Genomic DNA, 18,848 nt, shown 5'->3' on the forward strand with positions numbered 1-18,848 from the left:
CAGCAATATTTAATGTCTCTCTTAATGACTTCAAAGATCTTGTCACCTAAATGATTTCTTGGGAATATTACCTAAATGGTTTAGGAAATTCTATTGATTCATACTTGTATAGGCTTGCATTCGTCTTTGCCAAGATGATGGTAATATCAATATGATTCTATGATATCCTCCTAGAGGAGTCAGACTACAAAAGAAGGGAATTTCTAGAGAGCTATGTGGGTGTGTTGACTTGCAAGTTTGAGATAGGGTTCATCTTTGTGCCTAAATTCTTACTGTCCAAACAAAAGGATTTTACAGAGGTGCTGATTTCCAGAAATCTTTGCAAAAATGTCCCTCATTTTGGTCACTTCAAATCTGACATCCAAACTTCATGACATCTTAAGAAATTGGTTAGAAAACCCTAGAAATGTGAGAGGTAGTGGCAAATTCCCTTTTTCTCTCTCTGATAAAGCTGAATTATAAACTAATGTTATGTCATTGAATAAACCCAATGAAGGCAGCAAGATGCTAGCTTTATAAATCTCAGACATGATAAAAGAGTTAAGAATAATAAAATAGAATTTTTAGAAAAGAAGAAGTTGAAAGAGATGGCAAAGAGACAAAAAACAACAACAAACAAACAAACAAACAAAAACCCTTATCCCAATATGCCATACCAATCAATCTGGAAAAGGGAGGAAAAAAATAGTCCCAGTCCCCCAAAAAAACCAGTGTGTCTTCCAAGAAACACTGACTGGCTGTAGCCTAGACAGGTAGGTGAGCAATTTATGTATTCACCAAAGGCTTGGCAAGAGTCCTGCTATGGCAGCAACCTCCTCCCTAACCCTGCTCTGCATAGCTGAGCTCTCTACCTATCCCAGTCCTAACCTGCTGGAAAGGAGGAGCTTTGCTCTGTCCATTCCTTATTTATAACTTGTCAAGAGCCAGGAGGGAGGGGTGAGCGCTCCGTGGTGCATCCTGCTGCTGCCTGCCTGCTGCCAGCCTTGCCATCACTACAAATGCCTCCCTTGTGGGGTGGTGGCTGCCTTCGTACTCTTGGGTTCTTCTGCCTGTTTGCAGTGGTGGAAACAAGAATCAGAACCTATTACCTTGGGATTGTGGAAGAGAATTGGGACTATGCACCGTCTGGGAAGAATCTGATCACGGGACAGAACCTCTTAGAGGACAAGTAAGTCACTGGGGGCTCTCGTATTATGGAGAGGTAGTGACAGTTCTAAGTGAAATAGACTAACATGCTTAACGTCACTGTGAATGTCTTAAGATGTACTTTTTCTATTTTTTTTTTTTTTTTTCATTTTGTGTTCTATTACTGATGTTCTCATAGGCAGGATTTTGTCTTCAAGGCAAGAATTCTCTTTCATCATGGCTGATTAAGCCAAGTGGTAGTTTTGGTGTACTTGATGGCAACATTAAGTAACTGATATTTGTCAGAGAGTCATCACATAGTGGGTTACAAGATCACCAAATGGCTGAGGGACACCCAGGTCCACCTGGCCCAACACCTGCTCCATTGGGGACAGCCAGAGCAGGGTGCCCAGGGCCATGTCCAGGTGGCTTTGGAAGATCTCCAAGGAGGAGAAAGGAAGAGACCCCACAGTCTCTCTGGAAAACACAAGAGACGATTTTAGAACAGGTTCAAAAGGGGTTAAAAATCATCTGTGTGCATTTCATGGAGAGGCAAGCATTTCTGGGACATGTTGTCCAAAGTGAAATTCCACAGTCAAGCACATATCTTGGCAATAAGATGTAGAGGAGAGTTTGGTGGGCAAATACTTTTGAGTTTGCTCTTGGTGAGATGAAAAATTTGGAGGTTTGGCACAACACTGTAAAATTCAAATGTGTATACTGGTTGCAGTGTGATACAAGAATATTATCTGCAGTGTGTGCAGGTGTGGAGATCTCCATTTAGGATATCTGTTTAAGCAAGTACTTACGTACGACTGTGAATGGACACACTGCAGTCCTGGCAACTGCCTGTGTTAAAAGTGGAGTGCATGGTTAACACTGTGATGAACTGTGCCTCAGTTCAGAGCAAAGCAGGCATCAGTTGTCATGCCACACTGCTGGGGTTGGCTGCATATCCTTACTGTGCCAGGAGAACTGGCCTAAGCATGAATTGGAGATGGCACAGGCCCTCAGTGCCTTTCTACCATGTGGCCTTCAGACATGCCTAGGAATATTTTCAGATTTAATCAGTATCTTCGGCAACACAATTTGAGATCTTTCCTCTGAGTTTAAGCTTAGGGATGGGATGGGAGCTATGAGTGAGTGAGGAGGTCCAGTGTCTATACCAGGTCTGTAGGCACATTGAAAGCACCGTATTTTATCCCATCAGTTAGACATGGATGTCCCTTCTGACAGTCCCAGGCAAAGCAGAGCTTTTCTCTAGTGGCTGGCAAATTCAGAATCACTGTTATCTAGATTTCATAAAGTAAATATTTTTTCCACTGTAAGAAGGCAAGAAGGAGTTTTATTTTTCAGCAAAATCTTATGCTTATTCTATTAACAACTGGAGGTCCCAGTTAGCATCCAAGTCAATATGTGTTACCCTTTAGACTGAATTCAGGTTGATACGTTTTCCCCAGCCTATTAAAATGTTCTTTGCTGAAAAAAGTTGTTCTTCAGTTGTGTTAAATGCTGGAATTTCTCACGTCCCACTCTTTTTGCCACAGGAAAATTTTCTCCCCTCCCTAAATTGAAAGATCTCTCACTGGAAAGGAAGGAGCTTTAAGTGAAGGGCAGCTATTGACAGATCCTCCCTCGTTTTGTGGAAAGTTTATTCTGTAAAATGTACTTTTAAGTCTGTCTGTGCTTTGAGATCCCTGGACACCAAGTGGCACATTTACTTTAAAGTCTGAGACATTAATATAATGCCTTTTTCATGGCACAACAGGGAGAAATGATAGCTTGCGTCTTCAGTCAGTGTTGTAATGTAATAATTAGAGAATGCAAATTCCAAAGGGTTTACCCACAGAGGAAATGTAATCTGGATTTTAAGGTGGACTCTACATCCCAAGCTTGGGTATTGCTTGTGGTTCAGTCCCTACGTGAAGCCTTCTACTGCAAAAAATGGTTCCTGTAACTAGTTTACTTTGTAAACTGTATTACATTAGGCCAGAATAAAGCTGCTGTATTCTAGATTAATGGTTGGTATAGACACATGGAAGAAGTGAACAAATAACAGCTTTTTTGACTATTCAACTCTTTAGGGTAGCTTCTAATGTAAATTTAAAGGTGTATACTAATGGCTTAACCCTTCAGCTAATTAACTGGTTCCTATGGGTAGTAAGAAAAGCACAGTTGGATTAATGAAGTTTAAGGATCAGCTCCTGGATCGAGGCAGGGATGCATTTTGAGCCAACCGTGTTCTGCATACAGCAGCACTCAGGCTCGCTGAGCCCAGCACTTCTCAGCTCGTGATGCATCCTTGCAGCACCCATCTGATGGGGCACTATCCCAGTTTTATTGATAGGGAAGTGCAGATGAAGACCTTGCAGACAAACTGGTTATCTCTAAAAGTGCTGGTGCACATACAAAAAGGGATGTTCCCTTTGATTCCAGCTAGCCCACAGAGATATAATCAAATCCACTTATTCTTTGCAACTTAACAAAAGTGCTGAGTTAGCAACCACGTAATGGAAAATGTCACTTTACCTGGATCAGATAGTGAGATTATAAAGATGATTTTCAACGCTGCCGTGCCAAAGCTGAGTTCTCCCTCAGTCTTTAGATCTTTGCAGCAATAAGGCTGCTTTACAGAAAGGAGACTCCTGTGGCTGAGGCATGGGTCTAAAAATTAGGGGAGTAGGATCTGGCACAAGGCAGTGCTGCTGGGTTCCTGCTGGTGCTGAGTGAGCCAGCAGTCGTGGAGCTGCATCAGCACCTCCCTGGGTGTGAGAGGAAAAGGCTGCCTCTCGTCAGGGCTGATTAACCCAAACGCAGCCCTGTGTTAACATCACTATTCTGCTTGGATGTTAATTTTCATGATGATCTGTGTCGCTGCAGTGCTCAATGGCCAGCCTGCTGCTTGCAAAGCTCGTGTATCTCGCTGCGCAACAGTGCTTGTGTAAAGAGAATAATGAGGCTGCTGCCTCTGCCATCTGTCTAGTCCACTTGAAGCCTTAAACTGTTCCATCAGCTCTCATAATTTGGGCTGTTATGAATGAAACTCAAGCATTACACTCTCAGTTCTTCCTTCAAACATCAAAGTGACATTTGCTAAAGCACCCAGAACTTTGGAAACTACAGCTGGATCCAAATTACAGCCACTGAATATGGGCAAGCTGAGGTGTTCAGCATCCTGTCCCACCTGATACAACTGGTGAAAGGAGCTGACATAATTAAACCATAGTGGATACAACGTGCAGAACGCAAGGTGCTATCTGTTTTGCCAGACATGCTGCAGATCCCTGTGAGATGTTGTGAGTTAGGATATGGATATCACTGCAGAGGGAAGTCAAGTTCAGATATTGCCTGCTCCCCTTAATAGCCATAAAGGCCATGGCCTTTCAAAAGAAAAATGCAACGGGATGATGTGGTTTGACTTACATTAGTCTTTCCCTTCGTACTATGGCTCAGCCCTCAGGACCAAGTTTGTTTGATAACCTCTCTTAAATTAATTTGGTGCTAGTTTATATGATAGGCACTTAAATCTTGTTCTGCTGGTGATAGAGGTCATTAAGTTTTGCCTGATGTAACCCCTCATCCCTTCCCCTTTAGGCCACCAAGCCTGCATTTATCTGGGCTAAGTCATGCATCCACCAGCACTAACGGGTATTTTTTGTTACCACAACGTCAAACACAGTTTGTGCAACTTGCCTGTGAGGAGATCCCACCCAGAGGATGACAGTAAAACTGCCGTCACAGGTGCTAAACTCATGGCTGAGTCATTATGTGGCCAAATGACCCAATTGCATCAGCAGAAAAAATCTATGTGCAAAGAGTCAAAGATGAAATCCTGGCTCTAGTGAAGTCTAGGGGGAGTTTCATCACTGAATTCAGTGGAAGAAAGAGATCATCGTAAGAGAGAAACCATTGTAGCCACAGTTAACCAGTGACGCTTCAGAGCTTCATTGAAGGTTTTGGGGTTTTACTGACCTCTCTAGCTGCAATTGTGGGTTAGATAAGGTCTCAGATGTCCCTTGATCACAAGGTTTCTCTGTTGTTTGAGGACACAAAAATCATCCTGCTTTTTGATGCTGTGTGATCAGGGCACCGTCAACAAATGGGAGCAGGTACCACTGAACCGTCTACCAGCCATCCCTCTGGCACAGATCTTGAACTTGCCTGGCAGAGGGTTGTGCTGAACAGAAGGCATGATCCAGAGGTTAACGTGACAGGGGCAGTTTGGAACCCTGGGCACTCTCCTCGCATACTCCATTCCTCGGAAAGCTGGGGGATTTCAGAGAAAAGATCTCTTACAAACCCAGTGGTAGAGTATGTGAAGACAGCAGAGAAAAAAAGTTTCAACAATGGATTTTAGGGAGAAAGTTTGTATTGCCAACGCAAAATCTATGGGACTTCAGTGGAATAATAGCTGGAAAAGAAAGTTCGTGTTTACCCACAGTCAAACCTAGGAGCATGCATCAGCTATTGGGCATGTTAACAGCAGCAGAAAACTCAAGGCTCTGTATCTGGCAGCTGTTTGAAGTGTTTTCAGTGGGGATTAAAGTGACAAACCAACTCAGCAGGCTTCTGAACTGTGAGGAATCTGACTCCATGTACTGTTCTATTTGTTCTACTGTGCATAGTGTGCAGCTCTCTTACTGTACAGAAGCACCTTACTTCTAAAGATCAAAGGTATCATAAGTAAGGTAAAACACATTTTTTGTGTGATAAAACAAATAGGTGTAGAGACTACACTTAACTCATAGTCTTCGCCTGAGATGGCAGATTATCTCTATGTCTCATCTTGAATTCATTGAAGTTGAGTCTACATGACACTCTTGTTTGGAAGAGATTCAATACTCATCACTACAGAGGAATGGTTTACTATAATTACAATAATATTAATTTAAAGGAATGAGAGTTCATTGGCTATTAATAACTCCCTGTCCCTCTCACGTGCACTGCCCTCTTTTCTTGAAGCTTAAGAATGGCTGGGAATGGTCAACTGGCAAAATGAAATCAGATGCAGAAACAAAAGAAGGACTTCCACACAGGACATTCAGGAGGTTCAGGCACTGATATCATGAAGCCATGATATCTTCCATGAGGAAGATGAAATGATTTCTAGTGAACAGGAGATCATGAAGAAACAGAGAGGTTTGTCTGCTTGAAGCACAGGACAAATGAGAAATAGGAGACATTTGGCATGTGGTACAAGTAGAACAGACACATCGTAATCACTTGAAGTAAAAAGCGAAGGCAGTTTTGGAGATTTGGATCTGTTTACCTGTTACAGCATTTGGAGAAGTTGCTGCCACAATAATAAGTTGGAAAGACAGTGAGTGGGAAAGAATGAAACAGGAGATACAGCTAAAGGGGTCGTTTAAGTAGGTGGCTGAAATGGGACGCTGTTTTCCCAGGCAGCATACTCCGTCAGGAGATGGGAATGAACTTTGAGAATGCTGTTGTCAAAGATGCAAGATGAAGTCCCATAGCAGTGAAAATCTCTCTAAGATACTCTGCAAATGGGAAGGAATCAAGGTGTGCCAACAACAACAGCAGAGACATTGTGAAAAACTGAGATGAAAGAAAGAAGAAGGACAGGAGTGAAATTCTGTGTCCTACAGAAAGAGCAGCAGAAGACGTTGGGAACAAGCCAGTGCCAGCACCCTCTGACCCATCCTCTGTCTGCTCTGTGGCACTGTGTAGAGCTATCAGCCCCACAGTGTGCTCACATGATGGTGACCAATTGGTCCAGACAAACGGGGGTGAAAAGGAGAAGTCACTCACACCCATGCATCTTTTCTATGAGCTTCTCATGGCTGATAGCATTAGTTTCAGTGCAGTCAGTCTTTCTGAAAAGGATCTTTAAACATTGTATTGTGCAGCACAGCAACACATATAAAGATACACAGAGCTACCAGCTGCTTGAAAAGATGAGGTGGGCACTGCGGAAATCCTCTGGGAGGAAATGGGGAAGTCCAGACACTTAGAGTGGAACTTACAGCAGCCATTGTGCTCTCTCTCAGGTTGTTGAGGGTGGCAAGAAGGACATGTTGAAAATACATGCATGTATCTGTGTAAGCAGAAGAAGTGGACTCTACCCCCTTCTGGAGTGTAGAAGGAGTGAGGCTGAAGTGTCTTCACTCCAAGAAATGTCCAGGGCATCATCATGGCATTTTGAGCAGTAAACTCTTCTGCCCTTTGGAAAGTGTTGGTCTGGAAGGAAGGGAGTTATGGATGAGCCTGAATCTGGAACCAATAGCTTAGGCATTACTGGGATGTGGGAATTTGTCTCCCAGAACTGATTTGACGTTTACTCTTGGAAAATGTTTAACTAAAACCCACTGTTAAACAGAGTCAGGTCGTTGCTTCATCTGTGCTGTGATCCCTTTCTGGCTCCATGACTGTTTTATCCCTTGATGTTCAGCACAGAAGAGCATCACTTGCCTTGTGACTGGCTGGTACCTGTTACATGGACAGTGGGCTTGGCAGCTCTGAAAGGATGGAGGATTTGAATGGATGTCCTTTCAGAAAGCTGGCATTAAAAGGACTTTTTTTTTTTCCCCCATCTCCTAGATACCTTTAAATGGCACAGATCTGATCAATAGAAATGCTATCTAAGAAGTCCTGTAGCACAGCTTTAGGCAACAAGGAAGTTTCTGGCACCTGAGCCCACAGGTTTTTCTGGGGTGATTTCCTTGGAACTTAAATTTCTAAATGGGTTTTGGAATCTTTGTTCTATGCATTCACAGGAGTGAGACTCACGTCAAGCGTGGCCATGCCTGTTCAAAAGCATACAGCTTCTCTGGAACAGAGTTTTTCTGCAGAGCAGGCAATGTATCCCAGGGGTCTGTAGTTATGCATGCAATGTTGTCTGGCCAGAGAACCAGAGCCATAAGTGCTATTTATAATTCAAATTAGGGCCTAGCCGCAGGAATACATTGCCATGAGGTAAGAAAGCATGGATGTTTACATTGTACTACTACTACTACCACCTACTATTCTGAGGTAGCACCTCTTCCCCCAGGCAGGGAAGGTATCTTCTCAGTGAGCACAAGGTTACGTGCCAGTCTTGCTATGCACACAGTTACTGCAGAGCTGCTGATTTGCTAAAAATCCAGACTTATTAGCAACTCATTCCTTAACTAATATCTACCATAACTTATTTAGGGATGGATCAGACCGAGAAGCTTCTGTCTCTTCTCCTTTGTCCTAAGCGACTACTTCTGACAAAGCAGTGTTGTGGCAATGCTTTCATTTATACCAAAATAGCCCTTGATGACTCTGTGTTACAAACAAATGTAAAAGTATTCTTTTTGGAGACCTTGAACTATGAATTGCTTCATGAATTTGGTTTAGATAGTGGCCACAAAGGTGTAATAGCCATGTTTGTGTGGCAAAGAGGTGTCCTCCAGACACTGTGCAAGATATTTATACATGGAGAGTGTGCACTGTACTTGTTAGATGCATTCTAGAGAGAAGTAAAGAAGATTAAATATCATAACAGATAGTCTAAAATTGGTTGCCAGTTATAGTTAGATGAACAAAACCAATTTCTGGTTGCGTAAGAAGTACTGACTGGGTGTATGTCCTGCTTTAGCTGGAATATTATTTGTGTATTATGTGAAGTTCTTGTTTCTGACTTCAAGAGAGAAAGAGAAATATTGGAAAGCTTTCAGAAAAGAGGGTCAGGGAAAATTTGTGGCATAAAGAATGTCAGCGCATTTGTTTTGTCCAGAGGAAAGGTAGGAGGCAATTTAATCAATTAATTAAAACTTGTGCAAGTGCCTGCATAAGAAAGAAATTCCTGATGGTGTGTGGCCTCTTTGATGTGAGGAAGGGCACGATGGGAACCAGTGGGAATGTGGAGCTAGATGATTTTAGACTGCAAATGCATTTCAGGAATTAAAGGGAGTAGGAATTTAACAGCCAACCACTGACCACAAGATGTGCTGTGCATCACATGAAGTTGCTATAAGGTATAGGTTCTGGAATGTAGAAATTATTAATTTCATACAAAAATACGCTACTCTTCTGGGTTGCCAAACTAATCATTTACAACCACTCTTACTGGCTTTAGAGAAACCTTTAAAGAATTTGGTTTTCTTCTCCTTCTGAATTGTCAAGCATTTAGATGTGAGTTTTCACCCTCTCAAAAGAGGGAGAAGGTGCTAAAACTCCACAGAAAGGCCCGAGTTCCTGGTTCTCAAGTAAGGAGTTGTAGCACTTGCATCAAAGACCAGACCTGTAGGTGTCTGTTACTGAGCAGAAAGGGGAATAGGTGCCAATAGTGTTGTCCAGATTGACTCCTCACACGTCAGTCTGTGTGGTATGCCTCAGTGGACCATTCAGCAGCACTGTAAACATCAGTTGATCAACTCTCCAATGAGTTTTTGTCTGAATTATTTTCCCTTCTCAACATTAGGTTTGCAAGTGTGTATGCAACAAGAGGAGCCAACCGGATAGGGCGTGTGTACAAAAAGGCTATTTTTAGGCAATACACAGATGACACATATTCCCAGGAAATCCCCAAGGCAGCCTGGCTGGGGTTCCTTGGGCCAGTCCTGAAGGCAGAAGAAGAGGATGTCTTCATCATCCATTTGAAAAACTTTGCTTCCCGTCCATACTCAGTGCATCCACATGGGGTCTTCTACGACAAGGAATCTGAAGGTAAAATCTGGTTTGTCCCTTTCTCTCTTCTTCTCCATTTTCCCTGGAGTAGTGAATGTCAGGGCTAGAAGTTTGTCCAAGTACTTATTGTTCTGGCCATTGACATCAGAGGACTTTAGATCATCCCCTCATAAACTCATTGGTAGTTGCAACTGATGACTAAAACCAGGAACATACTAATTTCTTAAAACTTTTGGCCACAAACCTTTGATGCCCAGGATAAATCCAGCACTGAAACAGGTTAGGTGGGTCTTTTTTCCTGAATTATTTTCCCAAATTATTAGTCACTGAAGTATTTTCCCTCCTTCTTTCTTCTTCTAGCCTGTTTCATTTGATAGAGCTCTTGTAAGTAAATGTTTTTACTCTTTGTAGGTTTGTAACATGCATGATTTCATTTTCAGAATCCAAAACTTACATACGAGTGAGTGGTGGAGGTGGTGGAGTCACCATCTCTGGAGATTTCCAAGAAAAAAGATCACTGAGTGACAAGTTCTAGAGCTATCACAGGCTGGGCTGATGGCTGGACTGGATGATCTTAGTAGTCTTTCCAACCTTAACAATTCCATGATTTGTCCATACTTATTGTTCTCATCAGTATTCTGTGAGAAGATATATAGTCTTAACAAACAGAATGTGTATATGTTTGATAAGAGTAAAGACAAAAGCTAAAATGTCTTGAATGAATTGTAAAGCTTCATCTAGTGACAAGTAATTGATTTTAACTGTGTTGTTTTAACTGTAAAAAAGCCAAAACTGTCAACATGTTTTGGCTTTTTTACCAGAACATCTGAAAATTTTCACAATTTTTTAGTGATTCTTAATTTGTGAGTGCAGTTCTTGTCTTTGAAAGCTGTGACAAAATAGAAGAAATCACACGTTCGTTTAAGGAGAACAGCTAAGGTGAGGCTAAGAACTTCCTTTCTCTCTTTCTTTTTGAATTTATTAGGAGCACTTTACCCTGATGGAACTGGTGGTAAAAGCAAAGAGGATGATTTTGTTGTTCCTGGTGGAAATTACACCTACACATGGCCAGTAAGGAAAAGTTATTCCCCAACTTTGGCAGACTCAAACTGCTTGACTTGGATTTACCATTCTCACATTGACACCCCAAGAGATATTGCATCTGGTTTAATTGGGCCACTGCTGGTTTGTAAAAAAGGTACTGAGCTAGAAGCACTGATAAAGCGAGCCCCTGTGCCAAGCTTGGCATCTTAACAGTCATTTTTGCTTACAGGTATAAACATGATGGTCTAGAATCTATCCCTACATAGCCCATAAAAAGGGGCAAGGAATAGCTGGGCCATTCCAGGAGCATCCCAGGGTAGGTATGGCTCTGGGACAATCCCCTTCTGCTCCCCTTCAGTTTCACAAGAGATTTCCCTCAGCTGGTGAAGGTACTACAGCATGCTCTGTGGCCAGCTGGTCACTAGTGACACCAGAAATAAATGTGCCCTAACTGGGATCATTTCAGGATAATCAAGAGACTCCTGGCCCAGGAAGTGAAATTAGAGTTGGGTGGGTGACTTCTACATTGGCGTTTACATACTTGTCATTTTTTTTTCTTATGGAGTTTTGCATATTGGTTTTATATCACAGCCACATGGGAATGTGCCCTAAACAGCTGAGGGGACATCCTGTCCCTTGTACTTTATTGCAATAGCCATGTACTAACTCTATCTGTCAGGTGAGCAATCACCCCTTCTCAATTTGGGACACATGTAAATTTTCCACCTTTCCAGTATCTCCTGTAGTACAAAACCAGCTCTAATTTTACAAAAGTACAGAACATATACCTGAAACAATGGTTATATGTCCAGGAAAAGGCTTAAATGTGGAGAGGGCCTGATTTCCCAATAATTGACAATAAAATGTCTCAGACTTTTTTTATCCTGGGGAACATACAGCACTTCCTGAGAAGGTGAAACTGATCCAAAGACTGTAGGATAATACATGAAGCTAGGAGATAACATGCTCAAAACAGTCCCAGCCTGAAAACCTGGCTTATCTGCATGTTCAGTCTCGACTTTGTCAAGGTGGTTATCTACATAATGCCAATTGCCTCAGTCCTCCTCCCTCTGATGGTGATGGGTGGATTGAGAGGCTCTGGGGTCCCATCCCAGGCAACACTAGGAAAGCAGAAAGTTTTCAGGTTTTCAGAGACAGACAGGACAAGTAGATGAAATACAAAGCTGTCAATGGTTAATAATAAGCTATCCAGTGTTGCCACCCCTGTGGTCCTCAGATAGTGATTCTCAGCTTAGCCTGGATAGATTGTACTCATCCCATCTTAAACCTATTAAAATATAAATATCTAATCCTAGTTAACTGTCTAGCTTTCCTTGCTAATCCACGGAGAGTAAGCCACATATACTTAGCTGTTCTGAGGGCATACCTCACAAGCTGCTTCAATGCAACAGGAATGCAGGCCATCACTTACCTCTCTGATTTCTGACCAGCTGGGTTAGGCTTCTGATCTGCCTTACTGCATTGGCACATGGATGGTAATACTAAGGGGCAGGGTTGGAAGCAGTGGGACAAAGATTAGGAAATGGGGACCACAGCTTTTGGCAGCTACTTGTGCTTGTGTCAAACTCATTAAATAGCAGCTCAGTATGACTTAGATGAGATAAGCTACCTACTGGATGCACCCATCTACTCAAATGTTTGGGAGGTGGAACTAAGCTGTCTTGAAGGGGTAAAGTCAGGTAAGATTCAACCTGACCATGGGCAGACTGCTGTATTTCCTTGAATGCTCCAAAGCTACTGTCATTTTAGAATTCAGTCCCCTCCAAGGCTTTTTTTAGCACTTTCCTTTTCGTTTGCGATTTAGGAACTGCAGATGAGACCTCAATAGAAAGGACTGGTGCTGCTAATGCTTTTGCCCTGATGTTTAGCATTATAGATGAAAATGTCAGCTGGTACCTCGATGAGAATATAAATACCTTCTGCTTAGAACCAGCCACAGTTAACAAAGAGGATGAAGGTTTCCAGACCAGCAACCGAATGCATGGTGAGCAGGACTCTTGAGCAAATGGTGACTTACAGCAGTAATCAGGCTCCTCATATCACTTTCTGTCTCTTATGATGCCTCTTCCTTATCTGTGTCAGTACAAAACAGATTGAGATGTTGAACTACTGTGTTGATAAAAGCCTTTCCCTAAACATAACACAACACAATGCTTTGCAGTAAGGAGATTTGGCTTTCGTATCCAGCTCTGCCACTTGTTTAGCATGTTACCTTGGGCAACAGATGTAAAATTTTTGGTGACCACTTAATGAGCTGTGAAAAGAGAAAAGAAGGCTGAAGAGTACTTTGAGATGCATATATTGGAAGAGTCCAACAATTCTAGCTCTCAAAAGACCTGAAGACTGGTGGGCTAGCTGGTACTGCTATTTCTGCCCTTCAGAGTTCAGTAAGAGTACTTACTTTGTGCTATTTGGAAATTTGGGCTAAGAAGCTAAACCAGTCATTCCATGGAACCTAGGAGCTAAATTATTTTGCAGAATGTGAATCGCATTCTTCTAATGTCCTGATATGTTGTCAGGTGTGGAAGCTCAAGAAGGCAAAGCTGACTAAACTGATTTGACTGATAAGATGATTTTTTAATTTATGTTGCCTGAGCCAGATGTACAACAGTGTACTTGTGACTCAGAATTAAAGAGAATATATTCCAGACATCTTAAGTGCCAGCAGAAAAAATTAACTTCATTATCAGGCCTTCTTGCTGCTGACTGGGCCTTTGTAATATCTGGATATGGCCCAGGAAGTTTTTTGTAGACCCGACCAGAGAATATAGGCAGATTGATCATCCAGAGCTGTATGCTGGCTGTTCAAAAATGCATCCTTCATCTGGGAGCCTGTGAATATTTTATTCAGCTAGGAAATCACAGAATCACAGAACGGCCAGGGTTGGAAGGGACCTCAAGGATCATGATCTCCAACCCCCCTGCTGCATGCAGGGCCACCAACCTCCCCATTTAATACTGGCTGCCCAGGGCCCCATCCAACCTGGCCTAGAACACCTCCAGGGACGGGGCATCCACAACCTCTCTGGGCAGCTGTTCCAGCACCTCACCACTCGCTCTGTAAAGAATTTCCCCTGACATCCAGAAATGAGTGTGGGCATCTGTAGTTTCTTTTCTGGGTCAGGAAAGAATTGTCTTCAGAAATGAAGTCAGATGCATTTGGCACTTCTCTTTTCCCTCTCTTAAAATCTTCTACTTTTGTTTTTAGCAATTAATGGTTATATTTATGGAAATCTCCCTGGCTTGGAGATGTGTGCTGACACTCCCATGTCCTGGCACTTGTTTGGCATGGGAAGTGAAATAGATATCCACGCTGCGTATTTCTATGGCCACACGTTCACTAACAGAGACCAGAGGGCAGATGTCATCGGTCTGTTTGCAGCAACGTTCATCACAGCAGAGATGACTCCTGGGAGCCCTGGGAGGTGGCTGATAACGTGCCAAGTTAACGAGCATTTACGAGGTATGGTGTAGCTGATATCCCTGATCTTTTCAGGTACAGAAATTTCAGCCTCTGTTGCTCTAGAAAAAGAAAGCAGAGATGTTTCCATTGGAAGTGAGATTTGACATTTCTGACTAACTGACACTTTCAGAAGTGCTTCACCACAAATATAGCATGAGTTCAGTTTCCAGGGTTATTTGTAATTATGTATGTTGGGCCAAAGTTGTAAATATGGATTGGTAAAAAACCTCTACATGAAGCAATTTGATGATGATGATGATATATTTGTATGGTGCAAGAGCCTGAAAGCATAAAGTAGGGTGGCAGCAGGAGGCAATGTGTAATTATGATATCAGAGACAGTCATGAGTTGTGGTCATTTCTACTCTTAAGAACTTGCACATTGCATTTAGTGGGATTTGTATTATGCAAAGAGATGTGATTTTGGCAAACAACAAACATCTTCAGTGCTGTAATGAACCAGCTTTTTCAATGGGAGTCCAGATGAGGTGATACCACATTGCACATTTCAGCAGGCACTGCAGTCCCCAAAATCCCTTTGCATCCTTACCCAGATTGGGGAATTGAGTAAATAAACCCACAAAAGTGTCATGGATTTCAGCAGTTTGCAGCAGTGGGATGACATACTTCTTGCATGAGAAGCTTGTAGAAGGAGGAAGTGTCTAGAAATAGAAATTTACACAAATGATCCTAGTCATGTTTTCCAGCCCATGTAGCTCCTGCCTAAAGGGTTCTGAATGTGCATTTGTATCCATGAGATTACTGATCACACAGCTGGCCAAGGACTGTCTCCAGATTCTTTTTCCTCCCAGGTGGCATGGAGGCACTGTATGATGTACAGGTCTGCCAAAAAAACCCGTCTCGACCTTCACCACTCAGTCACACAAGAAGATACTATATTGCTGCTGAAGAAGTGCTCTGGAATTATGGACCTGACGGTTACGATAAATTCACTGGGCAGGGCTTAAATGCCACTGGCAGGTAAGCTTTCTCATCTTCTCCTGCCGTGCTTTTATTTCAAGAGTTGGATGACATCCCACTGTGATTCACCAGGGCTAGGGCCTGCACTGTTATTAATTTTAATTGGATAGGGCAGGGAGGATTTAAACATCCTTGTTGAGAAATTGGATCTGTAACTGCGATGCTTAGTAGTTGCCTTCTGGAAGCACTTATCTCTCTCCACAATTATGTCTGTGGAGAAAGTGAGCCCTGGTGATGTAAGCAAGCCCTTATGTTGAGATTCCTCAGGCAGCTTTCACATTTGAAATGAGTGTATCACAGAGTGCCATAATGGCAGATTACCCCCTCAGGATTGCTGATGGAGATGAATTGTATTGCAGCCCAGGAAAACCAAAGATTAGAAACCCACTGAGAACAAGCAGTGGCACATGTCTTGCCCCAAGGTAGTTAGATGTAAGTTGACATGGCACTTGTCCTAAGTTGAACACTCTAAAGTCTAATGCACAGTGAATGCCCATTTGTTAACTAATATATAGCTGTAATTCAGGTCAGTAATGTCTCCTCTAGAGAGCTGTATGAGAAAAAGTGTATGCAAACTAATGACTTGGGAGATAATTTCTCCCGTGGCTGGGGTGATATCTTCATTCCGAATTAAGGTTTCTGCCTGAACGTCCAGTTAATTAACCCGTTCAATTTGTTAATTCCACAGTGAATCTGCAATATATTTTACACAAGGGATTGACAGAATAGGAGGGCTATACTGGAAGGTTCGCTATGTGGAATATACCGACGCAACGTTCAGTAAAAGGAAGATTCAGCCAGAGAACATGAAACACCTGGGAATACTTGGTACAGTTAATATTTTCCCATCCTGAAATTCCATTGGATTTGAAAGCAGAAATCCCCTTGGTTCCAGAGGGGAAATTAATGGATTCAGTTGCCAGCCAGCTTCGTCTTGTTTAGTTGGAAATACATCTATTGGCAGGTCTTCTAATACCTTCCCTTGCCTTCTCTCTTTAAGGTCCCGTTATAAAAGCTGAAGTGGGAGATACAGTGCTAGTTACTTTTGCCAACAAAGCCAGAAGGAGCTATAGCATTATGGCCCATGGTGTAAGCTTCAGCAAACTGTCAGAAGGTGCACCCTACTTAGATGGTAAGTTTTTACTGCAGCATGGCATTGTCACATTCAAAATGCATAGATCTATAGATCTTCTGTTGCTCTGTAGCTTTGCCCTTTTTGTGGATAGTAAGGCATAGAAGGGATGATTTGGTTACTTTATGTCTTCCCTAAATGCCACGAGGAACCCCTAGTCAGCCTCTGTACTGATTCTTTCCCTTGGACATGTGCCCAGCAAGGTGGCTGAAATTAGCTGAGGTCCATCCGTTAATGCTGAGTACAAGCCAGAAGCCCAATCCAATTCACATTATTTCTTATCTAACAGTATACATCCCCAGCTAGTGGCTGAACTCTGGGCATGTTCCAAAATACTGTTGCATGGGATCTGGCATGATGATGCCATGATGATCTTGCTGAGTTTTTGCATATAGCTATCCACAGGTCTCAACTGCTTCACATCTGATCTTCTAACCCAGGTCAGGTATATTACTTCCTTCGTTCCCAGGACAGTCAACATCCAGGCATCTTTTATCTGATTGACCCAGAATGTGAAGCAGTAATGATCCTCTGATCATTACTGATCCTCTTAAATACATAAATACTGGAGCAGAACATTTATCAAGGGCTTCCTCTCATTTTGTGCAAAGATAGGATCTTTATAATCAAAATTTAACCATTAAATGTACTGTGTCATGTCTAATTGGTAGGAGACTCCTGCACTCAGAGGCAAGAAACAGCCCTTCAGAAGGTGCAAAGGTTCATTTACTTTGAACACTTATTTCAGGAGACAGTAGGTCACCTCTGGAGATGTCTCAGTCTCTGCTAACTACAAAAGGAGACTAGATTAGGGTCAGAACACATATCCAAGATTTAGAGAGCTTGTGTTAGATGAGTTGAATCCCAACCATAGCACGTATAGAGATAATACCGTGGAAATGTGTTTGCTGCATTTGCAGCATTGAAGAGAAAGTTAGTTTTCTTGTTGTCTAAATTGTTTTGCTTCCACCGCAACACATCCAAAAGAAACTCCCACGATATAATCCTTCCTTGGAGAACTGTGCCAGGAGAATTAGGTCAACGCACGAAGTCATAAAATCACACAAAAGGCTTGAATCTAATTCTTTTGTCTCCAGTTGTTGACTGTGCAACACAGCCCACTTTCTAGCAGGCTCTGCTGTATCCTAAAATATCTAGGTTGATTTCAGCCTTGATTTTCAGCCTTGTATTCTAATGCCATCCACACCAGATATAGTTCCCTAATGGAAAGGCAGCTTTTTCTCTCTCCTTGTAGTTCCATTGTGCTTCTGTTTAAACCCTGTGTTAACAGTGTCCCTTCACATTGCACCCTTTGGTGTGGAGCAGAATGAAACCAAATCTGACCATTAAGCAGTAGTGTGACTGGTTCACCTCTGGGTCTTTGGAGAGGAAGATTTTATGCCAGATTTATTTCTTCATAACGGTGCTCTCTGTGTGGATACCAGCACCCTCTTAATGTGGCTACACTGCATGAGTGATGCTCCATCCACCCTATGCAGGTGGATAGGATATAGGACAGCATACAATCGCCAGAATTAATTTCTGAATAAAGTAACACCAACCTCTCTTTGGAGACTCTAACAGAGCTTCCTGTGCATTGCTGCAAAATCAAGAAGAAACAATTACAGGATTTGCTTTGAATTTCTAAGCAGTCACAGCTTTAGCTCCACTTGCTGATGTAATTGCTTTGTTGGTGCTTAATGAGAACTCAGAGTCTGCGGTTGCACCTCAGATGAATCTCACGATAGGGCAGGTAAGCTACAGACATTAGAGGAAGCCAATTAAAAGAAAAGATGAGCTCTGCATGTTTAGTATGATCAAATCCAGATAATTCAAATAGCTTTATGTCAGTGTCTGTGTCAAACTTGTTCGGCGAGGAATGGCTCCATGTGTTTCTGTGGCACGGGGCTCTGGGAGATGTCCCTATGGTAGAAATCACCTATGTATAGGATAGTGCTTGAACCTGTCTGCAGAAACCAGAGGCTATGTCTGACTCCCACCCAACAGTTATATTCTGGAGGACATAACCTTCCCATAACGTTTGTTTTTCTCTACTTTCTCTCTACAGGATATATGAAGCCAGGAGCCCATGTTAAGCCAGGTGAAACCTTCACGTACAAATGGAGAGTGCCTGAAAATGGAGGTCCGAGTGAGAGTGACCCACCATGCCTCACCTACCTGTACTACTCAGCCACTGATGCTGTCAAGGACACCAACTCTGGCCTGGTGGGGCCTTTGCTGGTCTGTCGGAAGAACTCACTGAATGAGGATGGAATGCAGGTGCCCAAAGTGGAGAATGGCTTCTCCGAAACAGCAGGGTGGTGGGCTGTGGGGAGAATGGATTTGCACTGTTCCCAGCTCAAATTTAAGAGTTTGAAGAAATGTCGTTCCTCAGGGTAAAAGCTGACCTATGGGGTGGATAGGAAGGTGAAACTGGTATTCCCCAGCACTCAGACTTATCCCTTAT

General features: G+C 42.6%; 1 protein-coding gene across 1 annotated transcript in view; it reads left to right on the forward strand.

The window, feature by feature from the left end:
- Positions 1-998: 998 nt before the first annotated feature.
- Positions 999-18,848, forward strand: part of HEPHL1 (hephaestin like 1) — a 30,504-nt gene continuing 12,654 nt past the window's right edge. Inside the window, exons 1-9 of the mRNA XM_042862519.1 lie at positions 999-1,168; positions 9,536-9,780; positions 10,727-10,939; positions 12,611-12,790; positions 14,015-14,269; positions 15,081-15,249; positions 15,938-16,077; positions 16,250-16,381; positions 18,450-18,661. Of these exons, the coding sequence (XP_042718453.1) occupies positions 999-1,168; positions 9,536-9,780; positions 10,727-10,939; positions 12,611-12,790; positions 14,015-14,269; positions 15,081-15,249; positions 15,938-16,077; positions 16,250-16,381; positions 18,450-18,661 (1,716 nt within the window). The remainder of the gene's footprint in view (positions 1,169-9,535; positions 9,781-10,726; positions 10,940-12,610; positions 12,791-14,014; positions 14,270-15,080; positions 15,250-15,937; positions 16,078-16,249; positions 16,382-18,449; positions 18,662-18,848) is intronic.

Source organism: Lagopus leucura, unplaced genomic scaffold, assembly GCF_019238085.1.
Source record: "Lagopus leucura isolate 7727_CA_CO unplaced genomic scaffold, USGS_WTPT01 Super-Scaffold_702, whole genome shotgun sequence".
Taxonomy (NCBI): Eukaryota; Metazoa; Chordata; class Aves; order Galliformes; family Phasianidae; genus Lagopus; species Lagopus leucura.